Genomic DNA, 20,766 nt, shown 5'->3' with positions numbered 1-20,766 from the left:
TATTTGCAAAAATATGCAACTGAAAGCGTAGATTTGTAATATATATAAGAAATATTTGATACGATGTAAACTATTATCCAAAAGACATACCTATGTAGGTTGTTTATTCTAATCTATATATATAAAAATGAAAGTGTGTTTGTATGTATGTATGTTTGTTTGTTTGTGCTTTATAGACTGGTAAACGGCTGGACCGATTTTCCTGAAATTTTCACAGTTTCTTCCTGTATGTCTGGAAGGAACTATAGGCTTTTTATGTTGAAATTTCATGTGGGCGGCGTGCCACGCCCATATTAAGAAAATATTAAATTAGTATATCTGAGATAATAGTTATAGTCTTCAAATTTTGTCGGAGCAACTTTAGTATCAATATAATTATTTAAGACAAAAAGTGGGCGGATTAGCATTAGGGGGCATGGCACCTCCCATATAAATTAAATACAAAAATTCGTTTACCTTGGAAACTATTATAGTTAGAATATTAAAAATTTGCACGAATAACTTTAACATCCATGTAAACATTTTGGAAAATAAATTGGCGGACTACCCATGAGGGGAGCAGCACCTCCCATATTAATAAAATACAAAAATTCCTTTATCTGGGAAACTAATAGAACTAAATTCTTCAAATTTTGCACTAAGAACTTAAATATTCATCTGAACATTTTGGAGAAAAAAGAGCGGACTTTCGTCATGGGGGGCTTGGAGACCCCATATAAATTAAATAGGAAAATATATCTGAGAAACTATTAGAGCTAGAATCTTCAAATTTTAATTGAAGAACTTTGACATTCATGAGAACATTCAGAGAATAACGGGCTGACTTTCAATGGGGTCTTGGCACCCCCTATATGAACTAAATACAAAATTTCATATATCTGGGAAAATATTAGATTTTTTTTAATTTGTCATCGATTACATTAAAATCTTAATTAAAGTTCCGAAAAAATGCATCTCTGGAAAACATTACAGTTAGAATCTTCAAAATTATTAAGAAGATTTTTTATTTATATTGCTTTTAGGGTAGCAAAGCACACTGGGTATAGCTAGTATTGATATAAATAAGGAGCTTAAAGTATTTTCAAAACGCTAACTAACCAAAAATTCAAAATCGATTTTATTGGTTCTAATGTATTGCATCAAAACAGATGTCCACACTAAAAATTGGACTCCTCCGACCATAATTATCGATTTTATTGACAAAAAACAAAAGTTCCTATCTACAAAAACATTTAAATATTAAAGGTAAAAAGTCCAATTTATCCATTTTTATATACGCCACACAGTGGTATAGGAAAAAAAAAAGAGGGAAATAATTCGGTAACTTCTAAACGGTTAATCCGATTTTAATGAAATTTGGTATGCACAAAGAGGACGTGTTGTCGAGTTTAGGTTTTGAATTTGGACCTTATAGGCCAACCAGGGGCCCGGCGGGGGGTCCTCAAATTAGGACACCTCGGCTATGTTAAATTTTTAAAACGATCCTATTTCTTCATTTGAGTTCCGATTTAAAAAAAATTTCGTATATAGAATCTCCTCATCGAGCACTATAAAAAATGTCGTCGTAGCAGTAAATTATCTCTTATAGTTTAGGAGATATTCGCATTTGAATATTAAAATCTTAAAATTTTTACCGTCCTTACTTTAGTTTTTTTGATAATAGCAGGTCCAAATATTTCCGATTTTCGCCATTTTTTTTATTTGCTTAACAACAAGTTTATATACCAAGCAGTGAAAGAATTATGTAAAAATCATGACTGAGTCCAAAGTTATAGGCATTTAAATTTAAAAAATTAAAAAAAGGCGATTTTTTGTCATTTTTTTGGGAAAAAAGTATCTTTTTCTTTTTAAGTTATCTAAAAAGTTTCTAAGAAGATGTATATAGAATTTATACTTTTTGGAAAGCTGACTTTACATAAAATACGATAAATGAAACAAAACCTAAAAATTTTTGATACCGAGGGGACCAGGTCCATCCAAAAAAACCCTATTTTTTATGGAAAATTAAATTTTGAGCAAAAATTCTCAAATCGCATAGTCGATATCAAATTATAGTGACCTGTTTTATATGACCCAATAAGTTCTTAATCATTTTGTAACGGGTTTCGATAACCCCGCCCCTGGTATGGATATAATAGGGAAAAAACCAAAAAATCCCATTTTTGGGATTTTTTAAAACTTTTTTGGGAATTCCGGGATTTCTAATAAGAAAATTCGAAATTTTTATTTAATTTTGGATTTTGAGTAAAAAAATCTACCTAACTGTAAAATTTCATCAAAAAATATTCATAAATAAAATTTTTATTGCAATTTGAAAAATTTGTATCTTCGCAAAAACTGAATAAAAAACATTTTTTAATTTTTTTTAAAAAAAGTATTCCGCGAATTTAATTTTCAAAAATTATATACAGTTTTGAAAAATAGACAAAATTACCTTTCCATTGATATATAACATGCCTACCTAATGTTTTTTAAGTGACAAATTAATTAGGGAAAACTCAACATCTTTTAGAAAATTTACCTAGCACTATTATTTTCATCCATATATGTAACAAATTTAAGAGTTAACCTTATGGATGAAAATAATAGTGCTAGGCAAATTTTCTAAAAGATGTTGAGTTTTCCCTAATTAATTTGTCACTTAAAAAACATTAGGTAGGCATGTTATATATCAATGGAAAGGTAATTTTGTCTATTTTTCAAAACTGTATATAATTTTTGAAAATTAAAAAATTCGCGGAATACTTTTTTAAAAAAAAATTAAAAAATGTTTTTTATTCAGTTTTTGCGAAGATACAAATTTTTCTAATTGCAATAAAAATTTTATTTATGAATATTTTTTGATGAAATTTTACAGTTAGGTAGATTTTTTTACTTAAAATCCAAAATTAAATCAAAATTTCGAATTTTCTTATTAGAAATCCCGGAATTCCCAAAAAAGTTTTAAAAAATCCCAAAAATGGGATTTTTTAGTTTTTTGCCTATTATATCCATACCAGGGGCGGGGTTATCGAAACCCGTTACAAAATGATTAAGAACATATTGGGTCATATAAAACAGGTCACTATAATTTGATATCGACTATGCGATTTGAGAATTTTTGCTCAAAATTTAATTTTCCATAAAAAATAGGGTTTTTTTGGATGGACCTGGTCCCCTCGGTATCAAAAATTTTTAGGTTTTGTTTCATTTATCGTATTTTATGTAAAGTCAGCTTTCCAAAAAGTATAAATTCTATATACATCTTCTTAGAAACTTTTTAGATAACTTAAAAAGAAAAAGATACTTTTTTCCCAAAAAAATGACAAAAAATCGCCTTTTTTTAATTTTTTAAATTTAAATGCCTATAACTTTGGACTCAGTCATGATTTTTACATAATTCTTTCACTGCTTGATATATAAACTTGTTGTTAAGCGAATAAAACAAAATGGCGAAAATCGGGAATATTTGGACCTGCTATTATCAAAAAAAACTAAAGTAAGGACGGTAAAAATTTTAAAATTTTAATTTTCAAATGCGAATATCTCCTAAACTATAAGAGATAATTTACTGCTATGACAACATTTTTTATAGTGCTCGATGAGGAGATTCTATACACGAAATTTTTTTTAAATCGGAACTCAAATGAAGAAATAGGATCGTTTTAAAAATTTAACATAGCCGAGGTGTCCTAATTTGATGACCCCCCGCCGGGCCCCTGGTTGGCCTATAAGGTCCAAATTCAAAACCTAAACTCGACAACACCTCCTCTTTGTGCACACCAAATTTCATTAAAATCGGATTAACCGTTTAGAAGTTACCGAATTATTTCCCTCTTTTTTTTCCTATACCACTGTGCGCCATTGTCAATTATCACAACAAATAATAGGTTTCACTATAAAACAATTTGTTTATTTGCTACAAATAAATCGCGTTGATAGAAGCAAACTTTTCAATTTAAATAGTTTTTTACTTCTCCTGTAAAATTTTAAAAATGTTAGGGTCGTTTGCGTTTTAGGCGACGATATGTATCTTTACATCATTTTTGAATTTTTTATCGTTATTAAATTTCAAAAGTATGTTCAGTGAGAGTGTGAATACAACACTGATCAACCTTTTAGATGCATTTCCGGTTTTATTAGCAGTATTGCCACAACTTCCGTAGCAAGAAGATGAAGGCCAAAGTAGTTCATTTCTTAAACAGTAATTCTTCAAAAATCTCTCCGTTCATTGAAATTTTCTATTGTAATTGGTTTTACCTTTTGTTTTCACCATTATTCGCTTTTTTAATAGTCATTGACTGCGTATGTCTGCTCCTTATAAGCTAGACAAAAATTTTTCAGCTAAAAAATAAATACAAAACACTTGTTCTGTTTGTACCAATAACCCATTGTAAGTAAGGTAGCTGATCGTTGAAGAATGAGATAAACAAATAATAAAAATCATATTTGCACAATGATAGTAAAATTTCATTAAAAATTTTATTTATTTAAATTTTTGAGCAATTTTTACAAGGAAAGGAGTGGTTTTTTGGAAGGAGAGATCGGTTTTGATTTATCCATATACCAGAGCATGTTTTTAATTTTGTATATCGATTTCTATATGTCATATTAACATTACATAAAAATATAGTCTTCTATAACATTTCTTAAATTTGATTTTCTATCGCTACTTTCAGCCATAACCATTTACATACATACAAAAATTAACATATGTAAGTATGTCAGTTATCGGATAGCAGTGAAGATTCCTTTATGTATTAAATTTTTCTTAAAATACATTGTTAGGTTAATTTATGAAATTGCGAAATACAAGTACAATGCTCTAAAATCGGATGTGGTGTAAAACAAGAACTGAACTACAACCGAACTATTTTAGTTGCAATGAAAAACATATTATTCCTTATTTACTAATCTGAAAATAAGAATGTAATAGTGTCATCCACACTATGGATTTTTAATTCCATATTTCCCGGTTTAGTATTAATTAAATCGCCTCTTCATGTGAAATCTAACCAAGTGTCATATACCTTTAGTTATACATTTCTAGGTTTTTATTATAAAAATAATAATATAGCTAAAACATTAATATTTCATTAGTAGAACTATTTGGCGAAAGAAAACCTAAAGTTCAAATCAACAATATAATAACTATTGGTTTATAGTTGAAGTATTTCTTCAAAGAATAATAAGAAATTGGGGCTTGTCAGTTGGTACGTAAAGGAGTTGTCATTCGGTACCTAACTCTAAGTATGTATTGGTAGAATTTTTGTATTAGTATTAGAGCTCCAACCACTTTCACCACACTTTCCAAACATACATACTTGCATAAAATCGTACATAAAAATTTTAGAAAAAATAAATAACATTTAAATTTTTACATTCGCAGATAATTTAATTTATTTTGCCCACATCTAATCAGTAAACATTTAATAAATATAATTTTCGGACTTAAAATCTCTTTTTTTTTGCAAAAAAATAAGTTTATTTTAAATAATTTTTTCATTCTCAATACCAAAATATACAACTTTGTTTTGTCAATTTTAATTTCAACACACAAAAATTAATTGTCAAAAAAATTAAAAAAATATTTTTTTAGTTTGTGAAAAATAAAAATATTTCGGATTGTTAAATGCGAAAAAATTGTGTAAAAAATTAAAAAATAGTTATGTGTTTGTGAAAAGACGTCGTTCAAGTCCTATTATCCCGGTATTTTCGCGAAAAAGTTTTGAAGTATTGTGAGAGAATTGAGTTCTCACAAGTGTGTTGAATTTACACAGAACTCGTCTGTGAAGAGAAGGAAATGTTATTGTTGTAAAACAATGTCATAGTCCAACTTCTTATTATTCTTTGTATTTCTTCTTTAAAAATGTGTAATAAAGAAAACTTGCGCACATTGGCAACTCAACTAAAAAAATATGGAAAATTCCATAGCAGTATGTTCAGTGTGAAACTAAGTTCTTTTTAATTCTCTCATTACACCATTTATATAGAGATGCCTGATTTATTACAATGAAAATAGCCAACAATTAATTTTAATGAAACATTTTAAGTTTTTAATGGTGAGGAAAAAAGTACCAAAAGGGGTAAAAACGGGAAAAAGGGGTAAAAAACGAAACATGAAATTAATAATTAAGGGATTTTTCGGAACTTTTTCGTTCTATAAAGGTACTTTTTGAGTTTTCTATAAAATTTAACCTAGAAACATGATATTAAGCAAGTAGAGTCCGGAGTAAATGAGAATCTATAAAATGGGACTTATTGGTACTTTATCGTACTTCGACTGGTACTTTTTTGACTTAGAACTTAGAAACATGTAATTAAGCACTTGAGAATCTATAAAAGTGGACTTTTTGGTACTTTTTCGTTCTTCAAAAGGAACTTTTTGAATTTTCTATAATATTAAACCTAGAAACATGAAAGCATGTAGAGCCCCGATTAAGTGAGAACCTGTAAAAGGGGACTTTTTGGTTCTTCAAAAGGTAAATTTTACGTTTTTGTATAATAATGAACCTAGAAACGTGAAATTAAGCATGTAGAGACCGGATTAAGTGAGGTCCTATAAAAGGGGATTTTTAGGTACTTCTTCGTTCTTCAAAAGGTACTTTTTGAGTTTTCTATTAAATTGAACATAGAAACATGAAATTATGCCCGTAGAGCCCGGAGTAAATGAGAATCTATAAAATGGCATTGTTTGGTACCTTTTGGTTCTTTGACTGGTACTTTTTGAGCTTGCTACAAAATTTGAACCTCGAAACATGAAATTAAGCAAATTAAGTAATTGAGAATCTATAAAAGGGGAACTTTATCGTACTTCGACTGGTACTTTTTGAGTTTTCCATAAAATTAAACCTAGAAACATAAAAATATATATGTAGAGCCCGGAGTAAATTATAATCTATAAAAAGGGACTTTTTAGTACTATTTCGTTCTTCGACTGGTACTTTTTGAATTTTTATAATATTGAACCTAGAAACATGAAATTAAGAATGTACAGACCGGATTAAGTGATAACATATAAAAGCGGACTTTTTGGTACTTTTTCGTTCTTCGACTGGTACTTTTTTGAATTTTTTATAATATTGAACCTATAGACATGAAATTAAACCTGTAGGGTACGGAGTAAATGAGAACATATAAAACGGGACTTTTTGGAACTTTTGCGTTCTTCAACTGGTACTATTTGAATTTTCTATTATAATGAACCTAAAAACATAAAACTAAGCAATCAGGGAATTGAGTGAATGAAAATTTAAACTGGAGTATTTCTGGTAATTTTTCGTTCTTTAACTGGTACTCTTTGAATTTTCTAAAATATTGAATATATAAACATAAAATTAAACACGCAGTATCCTAATTGAACGAAAATTTATCTCGCTTACGTCCATTTTGCAAAAAGGGCTCGATATCAATCGAAATCTCCATAGGCCATAATTGACCCTGCCCCCTTCAATAATTGATTTTAACGTTATCTACGTACTTAATAATACCATAATAAAACAATTTTTGTTGGAACGAAAATATGTAATGTAAATACATATGTATATGAAATCTTCTTCAGAAAATGACTTAAACGCACATAAATAGCTTTCAAAAGTCGATGTCGACGAAAAAAAACATTTTTAGGAACCGAAACCTACATTTATGAAAAATAAAATTATGAGGATCGGTCCGCCAATATAACCCTCTTACAGAAAATCAGTTTATAGCTAATACATCATTCCAAAAGTTATTATTATGATAGAATTATGGTAGAATTAAAAAAAAAAATACTTTAAATTATAGAGAACTTTGTCCATAATTGATCCAATTCCACATTTAAGTCCCTAATCCGAAAATCACGGTGACGTTCTTATTAATCTAATGATTAAAGTCCATATATATATGTATATGGCCACTTCCGAAATTTGCATTTTTACGACATATGATTTGCCGAATATAACTCTTACTTCTTACTTATTTTAATCATAAAGAAATTACCGCTAAAAAAGGAATAGTCTGCCTTTAGAGTTGCGAGTTTTCATACACTCTAATAGTGTTTTCAAAGTGAAACTTTTGGAATATTTTTCAATCTCTTTGTGATCCCTTTAAATGATGTTGTTCTGGAAGAACTTTAACATCCATGTAAACATTTTGGGTAATAAATTGGGTGACTACCAATGAGGGGAGCGGAACCTCCCATATGAATTAAATACAAAAATTCGTTTATCTGGGAAATTGCAATAATTTACGTGGAATCTCCCATATGTAACAAATTGTATGTCTGGAAAACCATTGTAGTTAGAATCATCAAAATCGTTAAGTGGGTTTCTTATTTATATTACTTTTAGGGTAGCTCAGCGCACTGGGTATAGCTAGTAAATAAACAAATAAAATATCTTTGTTTTTACGTTATTGATCATTTTCTTAATGCAAAATTTTTTAGAAATTGATTTTCTGCAAGATGTTTTATATGGAGGATAGGCTTAAATATTGGCAGATCCTCGTAAAACTTGGAGAAAGGATTCGTTTTTAATTTTAAGAATTTTTTTTCATCCCTGCATAATTTCTCACACAACATTTGAGCTTGTTCTGTTTTGTTGTTATAAACAATATATTTATTTGCTTCCAAAATCCCACTTTCTGATCTCTCGGATTTCGTTTTTATTTAAAATCGATGAAAATTTAAAAACTAAACGTAGTTGAAAACTTAGCCGGCTTAGTCGATTTTAAACCGCCGCCGACGTATTTAGTGTCAGTCGCCACCGCCGTTAATATTTGTCGGCGCAGAGCTCTGCTCTGCTTCGCTAGTCTTTTTTCTTTTCTTGTTCATATTCGAAGGTTGTTACGTGCTTCTAAAATTTTATAATTGCTTTTAGTTTTAAAACGAAAAAAGTATTATTTTTGAGAAATTTATTGTGGAATTTGTTTGTTTTCTTTCTATTTTGTGTCTATTATAGGCTGCTGATCTAAGGACACAGCTCAACGAAACAGAGTTTTTAGCGGATTCATAATTTTTTCTGCTATTGCTCTTAAGACGACGACGGCGATACACGGAAATCGATTTGCTACAGACACACATACACAAATCTTGCATAATGAAAATCTGGACGTCAGAACACACATTCAACCATCCGTGGGAAACAGTAACACAGGCAGCATGGCGTAAATATCCCAATCCCATGACACCGTCCATCATTGGCACCGATGTAGTCGAACGCAAAGTGGTCGATGGCGTTTTACACACACACCGTCTGGTGCAGTCTAAATGGTGTTTACCCAAATGGACACACAAACTAATTGGCACCGCCAAAACTTGTTTGGCCAGTGAACGCTCCACAGTGGATCCCAGTAAACGTTCCATGGTTTTGAAGACAATTAATTTAACATTTTGCCGTCACATTTCCGTCGACGAAGTTGTATACTATGAACCCCATCCCACAGATCCCTCAAAGACCCTACTGAAGCAGGAGGCTTCAGTTACTGTACATGGTGTGCCGCTGTGTAATTATATGGAAGATATGGTCACCTCTACCATAAGCATGAATGCGGGCAAAGGACGCCAGGGTCTAGAGTGGGTTATAGGACGCATTAATTCCGAAGTTAAAGGTATTGCCGAAACTGCTGCCAAAAGTACAGATGATTTGATATTGAATACAAAACGGTCCCTTGATGATATGACAGAAAGTGCACGAAAGAATTTGGATGAGATAAGTGCGCAGGCCGCCAAACATATGCACATTTAGGTTTAAAAGATTAGAAAAAACCCACAAATTAAACAACAACAATAAATTTAGAACAAACACAAAACAACAGCAATTAAAAACAATAATAAATATACTAGGTCGCAAAAAGCTCAAGTGGTACCGACTGACAATGTCCCAGAAAACATGCTAATGAAAGAAGAATTTGTTTCGAAAGGAAGGCTTAAGATATTGGAGAGTTAAGATGAGCCGTGGCGTACAATTGTGGAAACGATGATAAAGTAGTTATGGAATTAATTGTTTGTTCCAACTTTGTGGCGGACTAAATGAAATGTTAAGCAGTTGTTTGAAACTTAAAATAAGACAAAAGAAAGTTGTGCTTTTCACTTTTTAACAATAACTACTACAACAGAAAACAGCTAATGTTTTGGTCATGTGGTGCCAGTTCCTGTTACGTTTTTCCACTATGCTAAACTATTCTATTTTCGAGTGATTTTCTTTTGTTTAAACTGCAATTGTATAAATGTTTTTCATTATACCTATCAGATGGAGTGTAAATTTTGTAACAAAAATATATATTTTGTTTATCAAAAAAAATCTATACAAAATATTGGCATTATTCTTTTTCTGTTTAACCTGCAATTGCATATAGAAATCAAAACAATTGTAATAAAAGATTCCTATTTCAATTACCCCTTTAGAGACTTGATTATATTAGTAATTTAGTTTTATTTAATATTAGTCATTTCATCATTATCATCAACTAATATTATTGTATTACACAAAGTAAAAAAAAAACAGTTCAAAAAATTATAGTAAAAAACTTACAAATAATTTACAATTTTGCTAAGAAAGTAAAAAAATTAAAATATTCTATGTAAAACCTTAAAAACTACCTTTACAAAACAAGTTAGTGTAGTTAATAAATAATTATGTATGATTTGAAGTAGTAGTATAATTTTAATAATTTATTATTATGAAAAAACAAAGAAATAATTGAATAAATAAAATTCTATATATTTTAATTCGAGGAAATTTTGAAATTATTTTTTTCCCAAGGACTTATACAAAAAAAAAAAAACAAATGTTCACTCATTACCAAGATGTTTTTATTGCAAATGTTTTTGTAATTACAAATTACAATATAAACAAAGTATAGCACGTGTATAGAAAACAGCACCCCCACCCCGTCCTGCTTCTATCATTTAAAACTTATTTAAATCAAATTGTTTTAAGCATTTAGGCTTCAGCATGATTTTCTAAGCAATTTCAATTGAATTGGGATTGTGCTGCCAACGTCAGTTGTGTGCTTTTATCTAAAGAAACAATTAATATTCAGCAAAATGTTTTAAAATTTTATTTTGTACCGTTTTTTGCACATTTTGTTTAATGACGAATAGTAGTATGGATCAAAGTCCAATAACAAATTAAAGCAAGTTAGAATGATATAGCAAATATGAGTGGGCAGTGCCAAATTTTAAACACCTCATTACTATGGAAAAAAATCTTTTCAAATTAAAGAGTTTGAAACAATTTTTTAACAAAAACGATTGCAAATTAAATTTTTACCACCAATATTTATAAAACTTTAATTGTTAAAAATACAAAATCATTCAAAGTTAGTGCCAAAATGTTATCTTTTATTACATTTTAAAACAATCATTTAATAGAAAATTTTAAATAAATGTTTTAATTTTAAACAATTTTGTTTTAAATACTAGAAACGTATATAAAATATTTATCAACAGCGTAATTTTCAGTTATTTTATAACAAAAAGAAAACTTAATTGTAAAATTTGAAAAAAAGAGATACGCAAAACATTTTTGTTTCGCAATTTTTCTATTGGACACTAATTTTAGCCATTCAAAAAAAGTTTATCTGTTTTAAATTAGAATTGATAATAGCAAGTGTCTATCATATATATTTTCACTTTATGCGCAGATGTTGCATCATCGTTCAAATACCCCAAACATTTTAACAAAATGTTTAAAACAAAGAATGCACTTCAGCGTTATTAACAATTTATTGTTGTTTTTTAATAAATACTTATTTACACATTTGTCGTCAGTTGTCTAGCGAAAAAAATTTTTGAACCTTATACTTTACTGAATCTATATAATGTACAGATAAGGGGTACGAAAATATAAAATTGCACATGATAAGATATACTTATGTACATATGTATATACCTATTATATATACATACATATTTTAAATATTACGTACATTGTACATACATACGTATTCACAATTTAAATTGTATTTTCATTTTCTAAAGAAATATTTGCGTTAAAAATTTACACTGCTTCAGAGCAGTGGATTATTTAATTAATGCAAATCATGTGTAGTTACGAATTCAGCAATTTGTCATTAGTTTATTGCTTGGAAACTACCACAAATACCTTCGTATGGACTATCTCCACAATCCTTCATCTTAACCTTTCTTTCTCTTTATTACATTTCTTTACAGTCAATACAAAGGGACCCATGTAAAGCCTACTCCTGGCAGTGAGCAAACTGTGATTTGTAATAAAGTATCTATCTATCTATCTATCTATCTATCTATCTATCTATCTATCTAATCTATCTATCTATCTATCTATCTATCTATCTATCTATCTATCTATCTATCTATCTATCTATCTATCTATCTATCTATCTATCTATCTATCTATCTATCTATCTATCTATCTATCTATCTATCTATCTATCTATCTATCTATCTATCTATCTATCTATCTATCTATCTATCTATCTATCTATCTATCTATCTATCTATCTATCTATCTATCTATCTATCTATCTATCTATCTATCTATCTATCTATCTATCTATCTATCTATATATCTATCTATCTATCTATCTATCTATCTATCTATCTATCTATCTATCTATCTATCTATCTATCTATCTATCTATCTATCTATCTATCTATCTATCTATCTATCTTTCTATCTATCTATCTATCTATCTATCTATCTATCTATCTATCTATCTATCTATCTATCTATCTATCTATCTATCTATCTATCTATCTATCTATCTATCTATCTATCTATCTATCTATCTCTATCTATCAACCTCAAAGGTTATCAACCTAAGTCATGATAATAATAATATCGAACGATTGTCCCCCTATCTCAGGTTGAGAAGTGTATTCAAAATTCGTATCACTATTAGGTATTTCAATCAAAATCACTTGAGTTTTCATAAGTGGGAAGGCGCTATCATGTGTATGAATACATTTATTCTTGAAATTCTTTCTGCCTAGAAACTAAATTCTTTGTATTTTTTCTCATAAAAGGTAAATAGTCGTGTTTGTGAATAATATTTAGAACATGTTTTTGTTTATTCACTCTTTGTTTACAGTCTATTTGAAACGTCATCAACTATTTTTTTTTGTTTATTTACACATAGTTTTTGTTGTTTTTTGCATTTCTAATCAACGTGTATGTGTGTTTGTATGTACATATAAATGTGACTCGCTAGTCTTGTCATTATAATGACAATAAATTTTGATCTTGAAAATATGTATGTACATATGTATATGTATGTACATAGATATATATATATATATATATATATATATATATATATATATATATATATATATATATATATGTATAATTATATATCCATACATACATATATGACATCTAAACAAAACACATGTATGTTGATATGTACTAATACGATACATAAAATATTGCATGCTACAAGAAAATATTACAATGCAGAGCTGTATATACCTAAAAAATAGAAAATAAGTCTGAAATACATATATAATTAGAAAATAAATAAGAATCCTAAAATGGTGCCTGAGGGTTGTGACCTAACAAGAAACTATCTGGTCGGCTTCATTACAACGGGCGTATGTTCATCGTCACCCTGCTCGGTAAATTAGGTTAGAATATAACAAACAACACTAGGGAACTCCTTAACGATTCTAAACGGCCCCAAATATTTTAATTTTTTTCCATCGATAGTACTTTTAATACGGAATCTAACGATACTGTATATATAAAGTTAAATATCTCGGGAATGGCTTGTCCGATTGTAAAAAAAATAACATGATATGAAAGGTCGTGGGAAGGCTTTTCAGATGACGTTATATGAATTATTTACCCATTGATTGCCAAAAGCTAAAAAAACGATTTTGAAACATGGCTTTTTTGTAAAAGTGCCCATAATTCGAAAAGTGGCCGATATAAGCACATATACATTTCCTAAGTATTATATAGAAAACATAATTAGCTTTCATTTGGTGCTTATAACATAGTGTTAACCCTTTAAATGCAGAAAATATATGTATGTAGTTGAATATAATTATATTTAAAAAAATCAATTTTTAATGTTAGTATTTATTATAATGATAAATAACTTTTAAGCGATTTCAACAAAAAAATAGTTTTCTAAATGGATAGATAATGAGAGCAAGAAAAAATGTTTACACCAAAGAAGTTTAAATTAAGTTTGCTACACCTGGTTCAAATATTATGAAAATCGCAGCCGTTTAGAGTCACACTTGTTTACAACGATTTTGCTCATGATATAAAACCTATATGGATTTCTTTATTTAGACTGTCTAAATACAGAAATATATTAAAAAAAATCACAGACGTAAAATTTTTGAATTATTCAAAATGAAAGAAAATGCTAAAAGGGGTTAAATTTATTTATTTATTATAAGTAATATAAAAAGCCTTCCTAGGCCAATAATTATATATTACACGTTATAGAGCGAGTTTTTGAGATGGTAATCAAATGCCAATTAATAATCAGATTAGTTAATCTAAAAATAAATTTAATCTTATGTTAATCCCCTTTGAAGTTTTTGACTACAAGATTAAACTTCGCAGTGTTGCCATACAAAACAACAGAAAATGTCACTGTTTGTTATCAAAACAATGCATATTTTATAAAAAAGAAGAAGACAATTGTAAATTTAATATGAAAATTAATGAAAACTTAAATTAAAAACAAAAAGAAAAAAATGTATTTTGAAGTGTCCATAATTTATACTAATCAATAAATAGAACATTTTAATGTTTATATTCAAAGAATAAACAAGAAGTGAAACGCTGTCATTTTTTTACAACAATAACATTACGCTCTTCTCACAGACGAGTGCTGTGTAAATCCAACACATATGTAAAAATTTTATTCTCTCTCCAAACTTCAAAACTTTTTCGCGAAAATTTGAGGATAATAGCACTTTGAAATATTTTGTATCACTTAACATTATATTTTATAATTTTTTTACACAATTTAAACACATTTAATAGCCCGAAAATAATATATTTTTTACAAACGAAAAAAAATATTTTTTAATTTTTGACATTGAATTTTTGTTGGTTGAAATTAAAACTAAAAAAAAACAATGTTGTAAATTTTCGTATGGTAAACGAAAAAGATATTTCAAATAAATAATTTATTTTTTCAATATTATAGATTAAAAAACAAATAGACGTGTTTATAAAATGTTTGTAGATAAAATATGTGGAAAATATCTTAAGAAACCTTTCAAAGTATAAATTGAAATGTAATATTTTTTTTTCAATATTTTTCAATACGATTTTTTGCAACTATGTTGACTTGAGAATTCTACTAATACATTCTTAGAGTTAGGTACCGGATGACAGTAGACTTAGGTACTTTTGACAACAGTTTCATTTCTTATTTATACTTTGTTTATATTTATAAAAAATTTATTAATTTTTTTGCATCAGCTTTTTACACTTTTGCATTTCGTGCTTAAGATTAAACCACCTCCATTGGGCGCTTAAACTTGCAAACAAAATTAACTAATTGAGTACTCAAAAACATCTTTCGAGGATTAATTTTAATTTAATCGCTAATCTTTCACCTAAAGATTGGCCCTAAGGGCCATCTGAATAAAAATTAACAAATTTAGTAAAAAAATAAACTTAATTTAACAATAAAAAAATTATATACTTAAACAAATAGGCTCCTCAGCCAAATGAATCATTACGGATTACTAATAAAAATAATAATAAAATCCCAATTAGGTGGAAAAATTTTAATATTTAGAGTTGTAGTATACATATCTACGATATCTGAATCTTAATTAATTCTATCAGAAGTGCTTTCGAGAAAATCGCTATTTAAATTGAGAAAAATCGGTCCAAAAAAAAACGGTTATACCCATAAGTAAAGTTCCGAACAACCCATTAAAATATTACTTTTTTCTTATTCTGGAAAAAACAGAAACAATAGCTGTGTCAGTTTTAAAAGAAATTTTTTACACCGAATTAAATAAACAGATGTTGAAATGACTTCACCTTTTTAGATCTGCCTTGACTAACACTATATCACCGGCATGTTAACATACAATGAGAGCTATTAACAGTGTAAACACAGACTGAACAGTCTGTTATTAACCATTCACTAAATTAACACACTAAGCAAATGTGCGGCTGGAATACTATTCGCAGACACGTGTAGGCAAGTTATCGAGGAACAAGTTCAAATTGTGCGTAGGAATTAAATAAAAAAATTAATTAAATAATATAAAATTAAATAATGTATATTACAATATAATAATAAAAAATTGCATCAACTTTAAAGATTTTTTAATAAAAAATACGTACAAATAATGAAAATAATTGTTATTGATTAGAAATTAATGAAATTTAAAAAAATAATGTGCTTTTTTTCTTATCAATTATTTTTTGATACAGTGCTGTTGGTGATTGCTGGTGTATAAACAGAGTATATTTACAGCAAAATCAGTTTGGTTTTAATACCTCGCTTGTCCTTCCTGCCCCTAAAAACATTTTCTATACGTCTGTAATAAGGTTGATTTGCCTTTGTTAAGTGATAACCCCCCAAGCAGAGGAAATTTATAAAAATATCAAAAGAAAACAACAATTATAGAAACCTGTAAGTGTTGTTGTTGTGTGTGAGTGTTGAGACATGTTGTTATTGATCTCATAATTTCAACTGGTGATCGTCTTTCAGTAATTTTAATCATTTGAATTTTCAGTTTTCATTGATTTGGATCGTTAGTGCGTGTAATTTACTCGATTTAAAATCATGGCTATTTTACGTTTTTATTCAAATGAAGCTTGGGAAGAAGCTCATCGTGTAAAGGTGTTGAAACAATTAAAAAATGTGAGTATGGTTGTATTTAAGGATATATAGATAGATAGATAGATAGATAGATAGATAGATAGATAGATAGATAGATAGATAGATAGATAGATAGATAGATTGATAGATAGATAGATAGATAGATAGATAGATAGATAGATAGATAGATAGATAGATAGATAGATAGACAGATAGATAGATAGATAGATAGATAGATAGATAGATAGATAGATAGAGATAGATAGATAGATAGATAGATAGATAGATAGATAGATAGATAGTAGATAGATAGATAGATAGATAGATAGATAGATAGATAGATAGATAGATAGATAGATAGATAGATAGATAGAGATAGATAGATAGATAGTAGATAGATAGATAGATAGATAGATAGATAGATAGATAGATAGATAGATAGATAGATAGATAGATAGATAGATAGATAGATAGATAGATAGATAGATAGTAGATAGATAGATAGATAGATAGATAGATAGATAGATAGATAGATAGATAGATAGATAGAGATAGATAGATAGATAGATAGATAGATAGATAGTAGATAGATAGATAGATAGATAGATAGATAGATAGATAGATAGATAGATAGATAGATAGATAGATAGATAGATAGATAGATAGATAGATAGATAGAGATAGATAGATAGATAGATAGATAGATAGATAGATAGATAGATAGATAGATAGATAGATAGATAGATAGATAGATAGATAGATAGATAGATAGATAGATAGATAGATAGATAGATAGATAGATAGATAGATAGATAGATAGATGGATAGATAGATAGATAGATAGATAGATAGATAGATAGATAGATAGATAGATAGATAGATAGGTAGATAGATAGATAGATAGATAGATAGATAGATAGATAGAGATATTGCTTTTTCTTTGTAAATGAGATTCCTTTATGTTGAGTGTTTAATCTTTCAATTAAATCTTTTAATGTATTTTTGAAGTGAAAAATTTCCAAGTTTAATACTCTTATTGTATTGAAATTTTAATCATATTTTTTAGGCATTTCCCAACATTGTCTCGCTGCAAGTGGAAAAATGTTATCACGTTGAGACAACTACAGCCATCGAACCTAAAGCTAAGAGTTTATTGAAATGGTTGCTCAAACATCCACAAGGCGATGAAAGCAGTTTGTATGAGAAAACTACATTATCCGCTGAAAAGGCAGAACTCTTCTTAGTAGAGATTGGACCACGTTTCAATTTCTCCACCGCCTTTTCTACCAACTGTGTTAATATTTGCCAAAATGTGGGTCTCACCCAAGTCACCCGTGTAGAAGCCTCTGATCGTTATCTCATTGGCTATTCGAACGAGAAACCTAACCTTGAACAACTAGTTGATTTGCTCAGTGATCGTATGACTGAATGTCCTTATACTAAGGAAAATTTACCCGTCAATAGTTTCAACGAACAATTACCACAATCTCAAGAGTCCTGGTATAAAGTGCCAGTTTTGGAAGAAGGTCGCAAGGCCTTAGAAGAAGTTAACACCAAACTTGGTCTAGCTTTTGGTGACTGGGATTTGGATTATTATACAAATCTTTTTAAGAATGTACTCAAACGTAATCCCACCACCGTGGAATTGTTTGATTGTGCTCAGAGTAACAGTGAGCATTCTAGACATTGGTTCTTCCGTGGCAAAATGATTGTGGATGGTGTCGAACAGCCTCAATCTTTGATACGCATGATTATGGATACACAAAAGAATACCAATGACAATAACACTATTAAATTTAGTGATAACAGTAGTGCCATTCGTGGTTTTAAGCATGTCACCATTAGACCTCAGGTATTCGACGGTCCTGGTATGGTTTCATTGCAAACTGTGAATTCAGATTTAATTTATACTGCCGAAACTCATAATATGCCTACAGCTGTGGCTCCTTTCAGTGGTGCTACCACTGGTACAGGTGGACGTTTGAGGTAGGAAACAAGTTTAAACTATGAAATCGAAATTTAATTAATAATTTTGATACAATTTTATAGAGATGTTCAAGGTGTGGGACGTGGTGGTATACCCATTGCCGGTACAGCTGGTTATTGTGTGGGTTCTTTGAATATACCTGGTAAGTGCTTAATATTTTAACTTTAGACAAATTTTAATATCTTCTTATTTTATTCAGGTTTTCCTAGAACCTATGAAAATGCCAACTATGAATATCCCTCATCCTTCGCTAAGCCTTGAAGGTTCTTATTGAAGCTAGTAATGGTGCTTCGGATTATGGCAACAAATTTGGTGAACCCGTTATTACCGGTTTCGTTAATTCATATGGTTTGACTAATGCTCAGGGCGAACGTGATGAATATGTTAAACCTATTATGTTCAGTGGTGGTATGGGTACTATGGAATCTAGTATGCGTCAGAAAATTGATCCTAAAAGAGGTAAGTTTTGAAATTGGGGCAAAGAAAAGGAGAACTCTGTGATATATTTTTGATGAAATTTTCAAATTTAATTTAATTCTAGGCAATTTACTGGCTAAAATCGGTGGTCCAGTTTATCGTATCGGTGTGGGCGGTGGTGCTGCCAGTTCTGTGGAGGTACAAGGCTCCAATGATTCTTCTTTAGATTTCAATGCTGTGCAACGTGGCGACGCTGAAATGGAAAATAAATTGAATCGTGTGGTCAGAGCTTGCATAGAAATGGGAGATAAAAATCCCATACTGGCCATACATGATCAAGTAAGTTTAGATGCATATAATTTGTTATTAATTTGAAAATAACCTTTTTTTTAATTTTTACAGGGTGCTGGTGGTAATGGTAATGTTTTAAAAGAATTGGTTGAGCCTGGCTTTGCTGGTGCTATTATTTTCTCCAAGGAATTCCAATTGGGTGATCCCACTATTAATGCTTTGGAATTATGGGGAGCTGAGTATCAAGAAAACGATGCTATACTCTGCAAACCTGAAGATCGTGCCTTATTGGAGAGAATTTGTGAAAGAGAACGTTGTCCCATTAGTTTTGTGGGTGTGGTAACGGGAGATGGTCGTGTTACTTTAGTTGAAAGTGAGGCCGATTTTGAAAAGGCTTTAAGTGCTAACAATGAGGCCACCGCTATGGGGCCAGTACCTTTTGATTTGGAATTGAAACATGTTTTAGGTGAAATGCCCAAGCGTGAATATCAGTTGCAACGTTGAACATAATCTATTGCCTTTGCAATTCGAAAGTAATTTCGATTATAGCAAGAGCTTGGAACAGGTACTAAGCTTGGTTTCAGTGGGCAGCAAACGTTATTTAACCAACAAGGTCGATCGTTGTGTTACCGGTTTAATAGCTCAACAACATGTGTGGGTCCCTTGCATACACCATTGGCTGATTTTGGTTTGGTTACGGTGTCTCATTTAGCACTGAAGGTATTGCCACTTCTATAGGCACACAACCTATTAAGGGTCTTTTGGATGCGGGTGCCATGGCTCGCATGAGTGTGGCTGAGGCTTTATCCAATTTGGTGTTTGTTAAGATCAGCGAATTGGCTGATGTTAAGTGTTCCGGCAATTGGATGTGGGCTGCTAAGTTGCCAGGCGAGGGCGCTCGTATGTATGATGCCTGTGTGGAAATGTGTCAAATCATGAAGGAGCTTAGAATTGCTGTAGATGGTGGCAAAGATTCTTTGTCCATGGCAGCTAAAGTTGGTGGCAAGACTATTAAATCTCCCGGCACTTTGGTTATATCTACTTATGCCCCTTGTCCAGATGTAAATGTTAAAATCACCCCTGATCTTAAGGGTCCTTTGAATGGCTTGGAAACCTCTTTGATTTGGGTGAATATTGAAATAAATTCCGTTTGGGTGGCAGTGCATTGGCTCAAGTCTTTAGCCAACAAGGCAGTGAATGTCCCAATCTCAAAGAAAGTGAGGTTTTGGTACAAGCTTTCAATGTTACCCAAAAACTTTTGTCCGAAGGCAAACTTTGGGCTGGTCATGACATTAGTGAGGGTGGTTTAGTGGTGT

General features: G+C 29.9%; 2 protein-coding genes across 3 annotated transcripts in view; both read left to right on the top strand.

Moving 5' to 3' along the window:
* The first annotated feature begins 8,702 nt into the window (after positions 1–8,702).
* On the top strand, positions 8,703–10,270 carry LOC119610152 (protein slowmo). Of its 2 annotated transcripts, none has more exons than XM_037965273.1 (2): positions 8,703–8,799; positions 8,919–10,270. In XM_037965273.1, the coding sequence occupies exon 2, from the start codon at positions 9,057–9,059 to the stop codon at positions 9,702–9,704; it is 648 nt and encodes a 215-aa protein (XP_037821201.1). In that variant the 5' UTR covers positions 8,703–8,799; positions 8,919–9,056; the 3' UTR covers positions 9,705–10,270. The 2 variants fall into 2 exon arrangements, with proteins under 2 accessions (XP_037821201.1, XP_037821200.1); XM_037965272.1 differs by having other exon boundaries at positions 8,727–8,853.
* A 5,794-nt stretch (positions 10,271–16,064) lies between these two features.
* The window catches only part of LOC119610144 (phosphoribosylformylglycinamidine synthase), a 6,172-nt gene continuing 1,470 nt past the window's right edge, over positions 16,065–20,766 (top strand). The window contains 13 exon segments of the mRNA XM_037965257.1: positions 16,065–16,156; positions 16,365–16,566; positions 16,645–16,797; positions 17,822–18,741; positions 18,805–18,884; positions 18,942–18,998; positions 19,001–19,201; positions 19,284–19,498; positions 19,562–19,950; positions 19,952–20,097; positions 20,100–20,156; positions 20,159–20,584; positions 20,587–20,766. The exon segment at positions 20,587–20,766 is cut by the window's right edge and continues 230 nt beyond it. Coding sequence (XP_037821185.1) covers positions 16,720–16,797; positions 17,822–18,741; positions 18,805–18,884; positions 18,942–18,998; positions 19,001–19,201; positions 19,284–19,498; positions 19,562–19,950; positions 19,952–20,097; positions 20,100–20,156; positions 20,159–20,584; positions 20,587–20,766 — 2,749 coding nt within the window. The 5' untranslated portion in view covers positions 16,065–16,156; positions 16,365–16,566; positions 16,645–16,719.

Source organism: Lucilia sericata, unplaced genomic scaffold (genome assembly GCF_015586225.1).
Source record: "Lucilia sericata isolate MDLA Ls3-8-SP2 unplaced genomic scaffold, ASM1558622v1 Contig001129F_arrow, whole genome shotgun sequence".
Taxonomy (NCBI): domain Eukaryota; kingdom Metazoa; phylum Arthropoda; class Insecta; order Diptera; family Calliphoridae; genus Lucilia; species Lucilia sericata.
This window is presented reverse-complemented; position numbering and strand designations above follow the sequence as displayed.